Here is a 13,597-nt window from a genome sequence, read left to right as displayed (position 1 = left end):
TCTTGGTTTGTTGTCTTGTTCAGCAAAGTTTCTTAACTTTTGCAATTAGTAAGACTATGTGTTTGTAAACTAATAACGAAAGTAAAACCACAAATACCTTCAAAAGATACCATCTCCTTCTGCTTACAGGTATTTTCAAATGGAGATGAGGAGTTGGAGAAGGCAATGGAAGAGATACTGCGTGATTCTGAGAAAGACCAGTATGTCACTGCACTCCCAGAAGGTTTCAGTGATGCCAGTGGCCAGACAGCTGTGGAGGGGTCAGCAGGACAAACAACTCAGCCATCTTTGCAGCTTGTTTTAGACCCTTCTACTACAGGTAGTAGTAGAAAGCCTGAGTGTTTTCCCTGTTCATTACACATGGCAGGTTTTTTCTTTATGCAGTTTCAAATTAACCCTATAATAAATATAAAGCTTTCCAGAAGCTTTTTCATTCCAAAACTGTGTTGGAGGCCTCCCTCTTATTATTTGTTGAAGATTATAGCTAAGAATAGATTGTCATCAGATACTTTGAGCTTCTCTGCTTTGGTCAAGATAATGTTCATTTTGTCTTCAGCCAAGGATTAGTTGGGACTAAGGATTGTATGAGTTGCGGAGTGGATGATAGCTGACGTGGATCTGCTGCTGCTGGAACTCAAGAAGTTTCAGGGCAGTGTTCATTGATGGTGCTACCTGCAAATGAAATACACCCTGAATAAACTGATTAAACTGTCCATCTCCGATGCTGTCACCAGGTAGCAGTAAGACTATCTTAGGATTTGATATCTGCTAGGAATGATTTTGGTACTTGCCTGGTGTTTGAAGTTTTCATTAAAAGGGGAGGACTAAAAGCTTTTAATCTAAACTATATTGTATATATTTTAAGTAAAATATATTGTAGCTTTTTAGAGACGCATATAAAATCTGCAATAAAAAATATATGTGTTCTGTTACATATATTATGAATACAATGCTGTGGTCATCTTTTTGTGCCTTGAACTATAATTCTTTTTATCTCAATAGCATGCAGGGCACTTCTGTGGCATTTTGTCAGCCAATTCCCATAGCATCTGTTGGAAATAAAATAAATATGTTCCTGTGGTAGAATAAGATAGTCTATATGAAATGGAAACACCCATCTCTTAATTACAAGTCTGCTATATTTTTGAGAAACTTACCTTACTGTCTTCTTGTTTCACATTCTTCAAACAGAGCCCAACCCTTTGCATGAATGAACAAAGAAATACTTGTAGATGTCTTTCACCCCACTCCAGCCCCAACAGGAATAATTCCGTTTTACAGCCTTCATGGTTCTAAGTATTTTGGCAGTATCAGCTATAGTAATTAAAAACAGGAGTAACAGAGCACACAGAAGGGTTGGGACTAGGTGATCTTCAAGGTCCATTCCAACCTCTTAATGTTCTGTGATTATGTGACTGCTTAGAAAGACTTAGAATGTCCTTGTTGTATTCCAGTAGTGCTAAAGAGAACCAAAATGCAGTTTGTCCCCATGCCACCCTTGGAAACATGAATTAGATTAGAACAGACTTCACAGTAATATTAAGTTGTCAAATGAATTTCTTGCTGTTGGAGCTGAACTGTCTAGTCTCATGTCCATCCCTGGAAAATATAGGAGGTTTTGCTGTGGAACTCATTGGAAGGAAAAACCATGTAAGAGTAAAAGCAAATGCCTAAAGAAGTGTTTTCTTTTTTCAGAAATCTCTGCACCAAGGCCATCTTCTCCCAGTGAGCCCCCAGAAGAGGACAGCGTGTTGTTTAACAAACTGACTTATTTGGGTTGCACAATGGTGTCAGCCCCACGGAATGAACCAGAAGCTCTACATGCCATGGCAAACATGAAATCCTCGAGTCAGGCCCCTTTACCTGTAACGCTCTATGTTCCAAACATTCCAGACGGCTCTGTAAGGTAACACACAAGAGTTTCATTTGTTGCTTAAGCAGACATATAAAAAGTGGTTTCTGATTTTGTTACTTGCACAGGGAAGTAGAATTGCTGGATTTATGCCTGAGGTTGTTGCTGAAGACAGTTAATTTTGAGAAATTCCTCTGAAGCAACAAAATGTGTGCTCAAATTTACCATGCAGTGCATAGCTGGTGGTATCAGTTGCCCCACAGTGTCAGCAAAAGCATCTCTTTCTACCTTAATATCTGTTCAAATAGGATAATAAGAGAGATACTAGAAAGGGAGAGATGATAATACCTGTGCTCTCCTGACCTCCCTAGTCTATCAACACTTTGAAGGTCCATGTGTTGCATGAGTCCTTCTGGCCTTGGATTTGCTGCAGAAGTGTCAGTTTAGACTCTCCCATGTATGTTACAGAGTTGAGGTGCCAGTCTCTACTTCCAGTTGCTGCTGTGCAGAAGCCATCTCTGACCTGTGTCTGCCTCATGATGCAGATGCTGACAGTCTCCAGATACTAGAAAATATTTACTTTCCCCGTATGAAAAGGGTCTTTTAATTAGTGATGAGGGAGTCAAAGGTTCTTAATCAGGGTGCATTAAACATGAACCTGCAGCATTCTTGCATCCAGAAGTAGGGAACATCTCAATAGCCAAGATGTTTATTTTTAAGCTCTGCAATCAAGGCATCTGAAGGATATGATTGGATTTCCTTCCTTGCCCAAGCTGTGTGTATATATTGGCTATCATCTTGTAGAGGAAGAGAAGGACCTTCAAGAATCTATTTTTTTTCTTCCATTTTGTTCTTTGAACCCAATTTGAGTTTCATTTGACATTAGAAATTATTTAATTTGTATACTTCTACAATGGCAACAGTCACGGTCACAAGATGTAAGGTGTTCCATGCCTGATTTTTGTACTCAGTATGGCCATTCAGGAGGGTTGTTTTGCAAGTGAAACAGCAGGTTCCTTTGACCCTTTATTTCAGAGGAGATCAGTAAATGGGGGACTGCTTAAGAACCTGCACAGAACTGGAAAGGTGAATCCACATGTGACGTAACACATTCCATCAAAGCTTGGGTGATACTAATATTGGCTTTGAAGAGTGTGTTCCTACCTGGTCTCTGAGTACTTGTCTTGTGACATTCCAGTTATCATGTCCCACCAGAATTACAGTGGACTGAGTCCTCCCAGGGGTCTTCTTGCCTTTAGTCCTATATTTTTATTGTTACAGACTTGGGATTTTAGGTGACTAATGTTTATTGATCCTTGATGTGAATTTGCATATGAACAAGTAGTGAGAAGACAGAAGAACCACTGTTATTCTTTAAAAGTCACTATCCACCAGTCTCTTTTGAAACACCACTCTCGTGCTTTTAAGTTTCTGAAATATTCTTTGGGTTCTGTGAGAGTGTTTTAAAATTTGGGATGTGGTCCTAGATCTGTGATAAATACTCACCTGAATGTTGGCAGCGTTTGCTAACCAGTATATTGTTGATTCTGAAATAATTTTCATAACGATTTCTTAAACAGATATTTTAATTTCTTTTTAATGTTGCATTTTCTTTGATCTTTGTATACAAATCACACTTTTATAGTTTTCTTTGGTTTCTACATTTCTTCTTACATATTTTTCATAAGCAATGGCCATTGTTTACTGTCTGATTATTTGTCTGTATTATGGTGTATGAAAGAAATAAAGTCAGTGTTACAACCAGGAACATTTACACCTTAAATTTGTAAAGCATAACATTTCTCTTGCTGCTGCCCATCTCATCTACTTGAATTTAGCAGTAGTTAGAGTTTAGATCCTTGTTTGTCTAATTGCAGAAAAGCCTTTTAGGTAGGTGTTTTACTGACCTATTCCTTTGATCTTCCCTGTTCTTTTTCTTGCCAGAATAATCGATCAGTTGAGCAATTTGGAGATAGCCTCCTTTCCCATCTATAAGGTGTTGTTTTGTGTGCGGGGCCAAAATGGGACTGCAGAGAGTGACTGCTTTGCATTTACTGAGAGCAGCTGTGGAACAGAAGAGTTCCAGATCCATGTTTTCTCTTGTGAGATTAAAGAGGCTGTAAGTATTCTGCAGTGTGCAGTGACTGGGAAGAGGGATAGAAGGAATGTTTGAACAGGTCATTCCCAATGTGGAAGTGGTATATAGTGTCTTGAAAAATAAGTTGGCACATATGAATGAGTTTTGTAGAATGTGCAGCTAGTCATACATGAATATTATTATAATTTTAAGTCTTTGCTTTTAGTATTTCAGCAAAATTCCAAACTGCAGTGTAATGGGAAGATCTGGAAAGCCTTGCTTGGGGTTTTTGCAGGCCTCACTTGGGAATGTTTCATACTAAAGTTGCAATATATACCTTTGGAATTAAAAAGAGCCATGTTATGGTACCCTCCCCTAGATATTCTAGGAAGAACTAAGAGAACTAAGAGAGTCTGGGAGAAAAGGACTTCTTGGGGTGGAAAAAGAGGCTGAAAAAACCTCCTTGGATTTTGACATCTGCTGGAGCAAGCTGTAGATTGTGTTGTTAAAAACACAACCTGAGAAGGACATTATGCAGGTCCTCTTATAAGGACCTAATTCCTAATTAGGTCCTGCATTCCTGCATTCCTAATCTATAATCTAATTTATGTTAACTCACGGAGCATGACATGAGCAGGGAATGTATCAGGAATGGAAAAATAGGAGATGTTACTGAAGTGGCTTGGCTATTAAACACATGATGTTCAGTGCTTTATGGTACACAAGGCATGGTTTGTATTCAGTATAAGAGGCAAGTGATTTTTTGACCTTCAAAAACATCACAATGCCACTTTAAAAACACTCTTATTTTTGATCAAAATATTAATGATTTTGCTTTTCTGCAGGTCAGCCGAATTTTGTATAGTTTCTCCACAGCTTTCAAGCGTTCTTCCAAACAAGCATCTGATCATGTGAAGGACTTTGTTCTTCCCACACCAGATAGTGATGTGTACACTTTCAGTGTCTCCTTAGAAGTCAAAGAAGATGATGGAAAAGGAAATTTTAGGTAATCAGAATGAAAAGGGAAAAGCAGAAATCTCTTTGGAAAAAGCCCACAGCTACTTTCCACATGCACAGCCACTGTGTTGCAACAAAATTCATTTGACCTCTTTTCATGAGCCGACATGCTATAAATAGGAAGCTGCTCTTGTGATGTTAGTTTACTTCCCTGTATTTTTTCTGTAAAAAGATTAAAATTCAGGATACCTTTTTTCAAATGAGTTTCTTTTCATTACATCATTTCTTTTAAGGATGCTCAATGGAGGCTTGTGCAAATGGAAAAGGTAGTAAGAAGTCTGTTAAAAACTTGAATCAGACCAAGTTTTTTGAGTAAATACGGTCTAGTGGTCTCTTTTTTGTTGTTTTTTAAAAAAATCAAATGTATTTTGAATTAATTGAAAATTCAGAAAATGTAGACACTTTATTTAACAGTTCATGTTCTATACCTGCTGAAGGATGTTTCTATTCTTTTAGCCCTGTGCCAAAGGATAGAGATAAATTGTACTTCAAGCTAAAACAAGGAATTGAGAAGAAAGTGGTGATCACAGTTCAGCAACTTTCAAACAAAGAACTGGCCATTGAAAGGTAAAAATCTTACTGAAATGACGAAGGTTAGATTTTTGAAAGAATGATGTTTAATGTAGTTTTCTCTGACTTTGCAAGTTACATGCTAGAAAAAACTGTACCAATAACTCAAAGTATGATTGCACAAGAGAATTAATGCCACCAGATGGCAGTCTTAGCAAAAGAGTAACGATGGGAGAATTTGGTTCGAGTGAAAAGGAAATTCAAGGTAACAGGAGAATCAGGAAAACCTACCCCCAACCCTCCTGAAACACAGCTGATCTCTTGATTTGGTTTCAAGCTTTTACTTTATAATGGAAACTAAAGTTTTAGACAAGGGATATACAGTAGAATTTTTTATCATTGTTTTTGTGTTGAAAAATTAGGCTTTTTTTTTTAAAAAAAAATCTATTTTCAGTGTAATTTTAATTTAAACAATTTTGCCTTCAGGAATCAGACAATAAGGCATTTATGAATAGCATTTGATTATTGCTTTTCTCCCCAGGGTAAAACTATCTTTCTTAGAAATTAACTTTTATTTTCATGGTGTTTAGAATACTCAATTGGGGATGTTATTTTTATCACCACAAGCTTTGCTGTGAAAAGTTATTTAATTAGAATGACATACACAGGCTTGTAAGTTGTTTTATGTACTTACCCCTGATAAGATTAAAATTCAAAACTGGTGAAAGATGAATGCAGATTACATCAGACTAAACTTCGGAGCAATTTAATGTGTCTTCAAAAGTATTTCAAGGTGGAAATTACAGTGCAAAATAATATTTCTGAAGAAATTTGGTCTCTGGTCTAAAGATTTCAAAATTCTTTTGTTGTGGTTTCAGGAGATCAAACTTGGTTGCTGCTCAGAGAAAGTGCTCCCTCCTTGTGTTCTGGCAGAGCCTGGGGTTGGGTCAGGATAACTTGGAGAAAGTTACTCTCATGTGTTACTCTGGTCCTTCATGCTCTTGTGCCCTGCCCTAGGTTTTGCCAGTTTTTATATGGATCAAAGCAGCTGAAGAGATGTTGTCCATTTCTGAGTCATGTGTGGCACTACATAGGTTCAGTCTCACAATGGGGGATGTCAAGTCTCAGTTGTTCTTAGGATTCAGGAAGAAAATTCTGATTAATGATCAGAGGCTTTAAGAAGGTTTTTCTGAAGAGTGAAATAGCCTTTCATTTTCAGAAATCGAAGGATTGACACTCTTCTCAATACAGTGGTGTCTACATATAGCTTGCTACCAGTCATACATGAGAGTTAATCCTGAGTTATGTAGGTGTATCTTAAGTTAAAATCTAGGCTGTTATCCTTAGAACTGAATTACAGAATATTGGTTGGTTTCTCATTAGTAGTGGAAACTCTTCAAGATCACAGAAAACCAGAATGGTTTGGTTTGGAATGGACCTTAAAGGCCACCCTGCTCTGTCATGGGCAGGGACACCTTCCACTAGACCAGATGGCTCCAAGCCCTGTCCAGCCTGGCCCTGAACACTTCCAGGGATGGAAAAACACAGCTTCTCTGGGCAGCCTGTGGCAGGGCCTCACCACCCTCACAGGGAAGATTATTCCTAATATGTTATGTAGTCCTGCCCTCTGACAGTGTGAAGCCATTCCCTCTTGTCCTGTTGCAGTGTTAACTTTAATAGTATTAGCCTTATCCATCGGTAACATTTGTATTTTTAAAAATGAAAATACACATTAGTGAATAACAGTTACAGTTCTTTTTTTTTTTTTTTTTTGTTGGTTTTTTTTTCCTGCTGGTCTAGAAAATAGTGGAGTATGTTCAGTTGCACAGAGCTGCTCGGTAGCCACCTTTAAGTGCAGAAATGCAGCAAGTCTGAAGTGAGACTGAGGCCCACAATCTGTGCAGCTCATTTTGAATCCTGGGTGTGTGGTTGAGCCTCTTCATGTTAGAGGCTGAATGTGCTGACAGCTGTTTCCTGTAAAATCCATCTTCTGCAAGTGAGGGTCCTGACCTAGTTTGAACTGATTTTCCTCTTTGAAATAAGAGTCAAGAGAAGCCCTAGCTCTTCTTGCAGCAGGATATTGCTAGGCATCATAAGTCTCTGCTTCTGTGAGAGGCAGAGGTTACTTGTTCCTGACTCCCATTCTTTTGGAAACACAGTTCCCAAAAATTTAGTCTGTCACGCATCAGAACTTGTGTACATCTGAGTGATGCACAGCAGCAGTAGCATCCGGGAGCTGTTGTCTTTGAAAAGCACAGGTATTTTGCCTGCCTCGGGGTCTTGGCCTTACATTTCTCTGTATCAGCTGTACCAGGAGCTGGTGACTCCACTCCTCCTATCAATTACAGCTCTCTCAGAGCTGTTTCTGCACCAGGAACAAGAAGTAAGTGCTGCTAGGTTCTGCTCAGTTTAATTAGTCTCTCAGAGAATCTGGTTTGTGTGGCTAAATCCAAATTCTGTATCTGAGCTGCCTTGGGTGTTTTACATGGCACTCCATTATGGAGATAGATAAATCAAAGTTGTTGTCTACTGTTTATTTACCACTTAGATTTTTTATGATTCTAATAGTGAAAGAGTATGGATAATGGAAAATACTATTGTGGATGTAAGTTACTGTTAAGGGTAATGAGATGGAAAATTAAAATCATATACCCCTAATGTCATAGGAGAAAGCTAGACGGGGTAGTAATTGCATATCTTGAGACTTCTATAGTTAATAGTGTTATTAAAATTTTAGTTGCTGGTGTTCATATGTCCAAGCAATATTGTTCAGCATATTACTTAGTTCTGAAAGTCAGTGAGAAAAAGCAGTTTGATTATCAGAGAACCAGACAGAAAAAAAAAAATTTCAAACAAAACTCTCTGAATTACAACCCCAATTTTCCATAGTATTTCAAATAGCAATTACTTTCAATTTTTTTTCTTTTTTCATTTGAGATATAAGGTGTTTTAAAAACCTGTGAAAGACAGCTTGCTGTTTGATGCAAATACATAATTCTGTTTGGTATTTTTATTCATGATGGAGTATGTTCAAAGGAGAGAAAGATATAGATGATTTGATGAATCCTCAGATCCGGATTTGTACCTTCAGTAGTCAGGAGGTTTGAAAATCTGAATGTCTGAGAAAATTTTGGGGTTTTGTTTTTTTTTCTCTTAAAAATATCAAGAGCATTTTCTTGTTAAATGTTTGGACTGGAATTCTGGAATTCAAGGCCCTGTATATCACACAAATTGGGAATTTAAAAAAAGAAGAATGAAATCTTAAAACTGAGCAAATTGTTATTTTTTGGTTTTTTTTTTAAGGGTCCATGATGCTATGTGATTTTTTTGCAGCAATGCTATTATGAATTATAGAATGAATGTATCTGTATTTTTTCCTATGATTGCATGAGAACAATTTTTAAAATAAGCTGAGGGGAGAATGAATTTTTTCCTGCCAGTCTCCATCACTAATGCATAGGAATTGTTGGTATCTTTGAACCTGATATTAGAAATGGTCTGTAGGAATAATTGAGTTTTCACAGGCCAGATGCTGATTTCTGCCATCTTCATTCTGGAAAATAATTTCATTGTCTTTTCTGTAACATGTATTGTGTTGTTTCCTGAGCGTTGCCATAACAATAACAAACAACTTCTCTGAAAGGTACTCTTATAATTAGAAGCAGTAGGTGGCTGTCCATTATGTTCAAGCAAAGGCTCTTGTATTGTGAAAAGCTAATACATGTCCTTTTTTCCCTTTTTTTTGTTTTTTTCTTTAAATAAACTTCACAGGTGCTTTGGGATGTTGCTAAGCCCTGGACGAAATGTGAAGAACAGTGACATGCATTTACTAGACATGGTAATACTTAGCTCTAATAACCTGTTAAATAAGATAAGGTGATTTGAAAAAAAAAAAAACAAACAGCAAAATGAACTTAAAATATCTTTTGCTTTGTTTGGTTTTTTGTTTCTTAAACTCTGGGATTTGATATCTGCAATCATAAGATGGACAAAAAATTTCAATTCATGTCAAAGCCTGTGGCATCTGGCTTTTGTTCGGTTCATGAAGCAAACTGGGTTGTTACAAGTAACTGATATTTCTGTACTGTGTTAAGCATGTTTCCTAAAAATTTAGAGCAAATAATTGCTTTCATATTTCGGTGCCAGGGAAGTGCTCTTATTTTAACAAGGGTCTGAAAGCTTTGCATTTTTTTATTTCATTTGATTTTAAATTCTTGCCCAGAGTCTGAAGTAGTCACTTGTCTTCTACAATATTCCATTTCTTAGAGTTGCCTCTGAGAGAACTGCAAAACAATGTGATCCTTTCTGTGATAATGCAAATTTACTTTCTCTCTGTGAAGAATACAGCCATTTTCAAGTTAGGAAGTGCTAGAGTTAAACCCATTAGATCTTCTGGTGCTCTACAGTTATCCCAGTTTGCCTACTTCATTTCTGTGCTCATGCTGCTGGTTCTAACTATCAATATTTAGTTCTCTTGTCAGACTTATTTACTGGCCTGATTCTATTTACCAGCTCATTTTTTTCCTGGTTTTATTTGCTGAAATCAGTTCAGATTTTCCTTTTTTATTATTTGATTATAAAACTAAATTAATTATAATGAGTTTTGGAGTGTTGTTGTTCTTATAAATCTATACAACACCTTTTCACAGTACTTGAATTCCTGTCTTTACTCCACCTTGAATTCTATTTACATTCACACTCCCAAGTACATTTAACTGCTGGATGTAATGAACTGTTAGTTTGTTTCTTGACTATAGCACAGAAATAGACATCTGTGATTTCCTTTCTATGTACTTTCTCCATATTTAAATCGGGAGAACTCAGTCATTTTTATTCTTCTAACTGAATTGTAGAGAGGGAACATCAGTCTCCTTTTATCTATCTAGAGGCTACCAAACAGGCCTGTGTGATCCATAGGGACTCTCCAGAAAACTTCAGGAAGCATGTGCTTGCCTCATACTAGTAATAGTTCATTCCATTAATTCATTTTCTTTAAGGTTCTTAGAACTATTTCTCATCCCCATGCCTCATCTCTTAGATTTCAAACCATGACTGTAATACAATCCTGTATGATTTTATTTTTAGGAATCCATGGGAAAGAGTTCTGATGGGAAGGCTTATGTCATTACTGGAATGTGGAACCCTAATGCACCCATGTTTCTAGTACTTAATGAGGAAACTCCAAAAGGTAGTGGAACCTAATCTGTGTATTTGTCTTACCCAGCAGAGGTTTGGTGTATGCACTTTCTCTTGGCAATCATGGTGCATGTCTAAGTACATGAAACATTATATTCCAAGAGTCCATTGCTAGGAATTTTTCTGTATAAACATGCGCAACACTGAGTTGTGAATAATTGTTCATAGAACAGTGTGGTGCTGATTTGGAGATGTTACATTAGTGTTTAAGGCTGATGTGCCTGCTGTCCCTGGTTATCAGGATTTTTTTTTGCTTCTAAACATTTGAAAGTTTTTGTACTCAGAAAAGCATTATGAATGTCGGGTATTGGGGTTCTCCTCCTTCTAGCTGTGAGTTGATTACAAATAGCATTTCATCTCCTGCATCTCAGGGCAGCTGGCCATGATTCATTCAAGTACTTGATTGTGTAGCAGAGTTTCTTATTGCTGGAACTTATGTTCTCTGATGGGATTAAAAAACTTGGAATGTAAATCTGGAGTTTGTTTTCTGCCCTGTGGCAGAGCTCATGTCATTTTGCTTTAAGGCATATCCAAGTACCTACAGCCAGTGTCACTGTTCCTGCTGATGGATTTTCAAACCACATTATTTCTAGTAGCATGTAAGAGAACTCCTTACACTTCACAGTGTGACCTTATCCTCTGCATGCTCCTTTTATTTGATGGGAATTGTGTACCTTAATGGTGTTTTCTTTGTGTGATGTCTTTCCTGTCTTTAAAACAAGGACATAATATCTTTGTTTTTGAAGTTGTCAGAGTTCCTTGGTACAGTGCTTAATGCACTCTTTTATTCTGTGCAACAGGCTTGGAGGGTGTAGAACTCAGGCAACTAAAGCAGGTGCAATAGGGTCATTAGTGAAACAGAAAGGATTTTCAGTTTGAACAGCAGTTTATAAATTTGAACTCTGACTAATTTTTCTCATTTCTGTGTTTCAGATAAGCGTGTGTTCATGACTGTGGCTGTGGATATGGTTGTTACTGAAGTAGTGGAGCCAGTCCGGTTTTTGCTGGAGACCGTTGTGCGTGTGTATCCTGCCAATGAACGCTTCTGGTACTTTAGCAGGAAAACCTTCACAGAAACTTTTTATATGAAGCTAAAGCAGGTAATGCCTTTGGTTTTTTTATTTAGAACATTTGTCTCATGTGTCCTAATTTGGCCTTTATAAAAGTTAGTATAGCACCTGCTCCTCAGCAGTTTGTTTCTTTTAACTGTTTATTTCAGGGACGCTCTAATGCATAAGGATTAAGTACATGTGTATAGTTTTAGTGCCTTTGTGTCATGGTTTAACCCTAACTGGCAAGTAAGGCCCACACAGCCGCTTGCTCACTCCCCCACGGTGGGATGGAGGAGAGAATCAGCAGAGTCAAAGTGAGAAAACTCGTGGGTTGAGATGGAGACAGTTCAGTAGGGAAAGCAAAATCTGTGTGCTCAAGCAGAGCAAAGCGGGGAATTCATTCACCACTTCCCATGGGCAGGCAGGTGCTCAGCCATCCCTTGGGGAACAGTGTAACACTGGCTTGGGAAGACAGATGCCATCATTCCAAACATTCCCCCTTCTTCCTTCTTTCCCTCACTTTACATGCCAGGCATGATGCCCTATGGTCTGGAGCATCCCTTAGGTCAGCTGGGGTTAGCTGTCCTGGCTGTGTCCCCTCCCAGCTTTCTGTGCACCTGCAGCCTTTTTGCTGGTGGGGTGGGATGAAGAGTAGCAAAGACCCTAACTCTGTGTTAGCAGCTGCTGGGCAGAAGCTGAAACTCCGCTGTGTTATCAACACCATTTCCAGCAGAAGCCCAAAGCACAGCCTCACACCAGTCACTGTTGAAGGAAGGAACTCTAACCCAGCCAAACCCAGCACACTTTGTAAACTGAATTGTAATGAGTTGTAAGTCATTGGTTTTGTGGGCTTAAACTATTTTTACCTGCTTATTGAATTCTCTTCAATTCTCTACAATCTAACCCCTAAAGCAGGTCCATTTGACTGATAAAACTGGGAAATTACTTTGTTCATTTTAAAATCAAAGGGCTACTGACATTCACAATATGAAGGCAGATGACTGTAAGAATGTGGCCCATTTAAGACAAAGGAGCCTAATGAAGAGGTTTAAGAGAGTGAGGCTGTTATGACTGTAGCTCAAGTCCCTTCTGGTTTTGGCATTGGCTGAGGTACGTACAAGAGATACATCTGCTCAGGGTCACTGTAGAATGATGTGCAGCTGCATCCTCCTGCAGCCACTGCTGACCTGCTTTCTCCAAAGACTTGTGTCTTGGTATTGGCTCAAAAAGTGAAGAGCAGAGGCCACTTGTACTGTGGGCATTGGAACAGTGGTGCATCATCTTTGACTAAAGGAACCAAAGAGCAGTGATTCACTGAGCCTAACGGGACTTTCGAATTATAATCTTTTTGTGAGGTGCAGCAATAGGTCTGAAAAAACCAAGTTGTGTTGATGTTACAAGGGAAAATTGCTACTGTGTTTAACACTTAGGGAGTAAATAAATCTCAAGCAGTGTTGTTTCTGTATTTCTTCTAGAGATTAGCATGGCAACTTGTAATTTAAGAAAATCTGAGAAAGCCTACTGTTACATGCAAATAAGAATATCTGCATTTTGACATTAAAGAAAATACATTTAAAAGTATTCTGCTCTCAACAGTTTGATACTTAACTCTAATCAGTTCAGCTTGCCTTTTAAATCACTTGCAACTATACCATTTTTAATTGAGTAATATGGATGCTTTCTTTTTCTCACCCCTTATAATGTGACAAACATACACGTGCCTCTCTTCCCTGAAGAAACACGTGCATTTCTCCCTGCTGCAAAATTCAGAGCTTGCTCTGCAGATCTTTAGAAAAGGAATATTTTTAGTCCTAGTAATCTTTCTGCAAGATGAGGTCCTGATTGTGGCTGCCAGGATCTCTTTGGGTGACTTGTATCAAGACTTTATTTCAC

The 13,597-nt window shown here is 38.1% G+C and overlaps 1 protein-coding gene across 2 annotated transcripts in view; it reads left to right on the top strand.

Annotated features, from left to right (window-relative positions):
• Window positions 1-13,597, top strand: part of RABGAP1L (RAB GTPase activating protein 1 like) — a 226,527-nt gene that overhangs the window by 6,112 nt on the left and 206,818 nt on the right. The window contains exons 3-10 of one of the 2 annotated variants that reach the window (XM_088060662.1): window positions 130-319; window positions 1,696-1,906; window positions 3,797-3,971; window positions 4,775-4,935; window positions 5,403-5,513; window positions 9,228-9,294; window positions 10,542-10,644; window positions 11,586-11,752. In XM_088060662.1, the coding sequence (XP_087916788.1) occupies window positions 130-319; window positions 1,696-1,906; window positions 3,797-3,971; window positions 4,775-4,935; window positions 5,403-5,513; window positions 9,228-9,294; window positions 10,542-10,644; window positions 11,586-11,752 (1,185 nt within the window). Of the gene's footprint in view, window positions 1-129; window positions 323-1,695; window positions 1,907-3,796; window positions 3,972-4,774; window positions 4,936-5,402; window positions 5,514-9,227; window positions 9,295-10,541; window positions 10,645-11,585; window positions 11,753-13,597 lie in introns of both variants that reach the window. The other variant, XM_088060661.1, reaches the window with a different exon arrangement.

This window comes from Pseudopodoces humilis, chromosome 10 (genome assembly GCF_049639895.1).
Source record: "Pseudopodoces humilis isolate 2021_Gansu_Grassland_sample_001 chromosome 10, ASM4963989v1, whole genome shotgun sequence".
NCBI lineage: Eukaryota > Metazoa > Chordata > Aves > Passeriformes > Paridae > Pseudopodoces > Pseudopodoces humilis.
The sequence above is the reverse complement of the archived record's forward strand: the minus strand, read 5'-3'. Positions and strand labels throughout refer to the sequence as shown.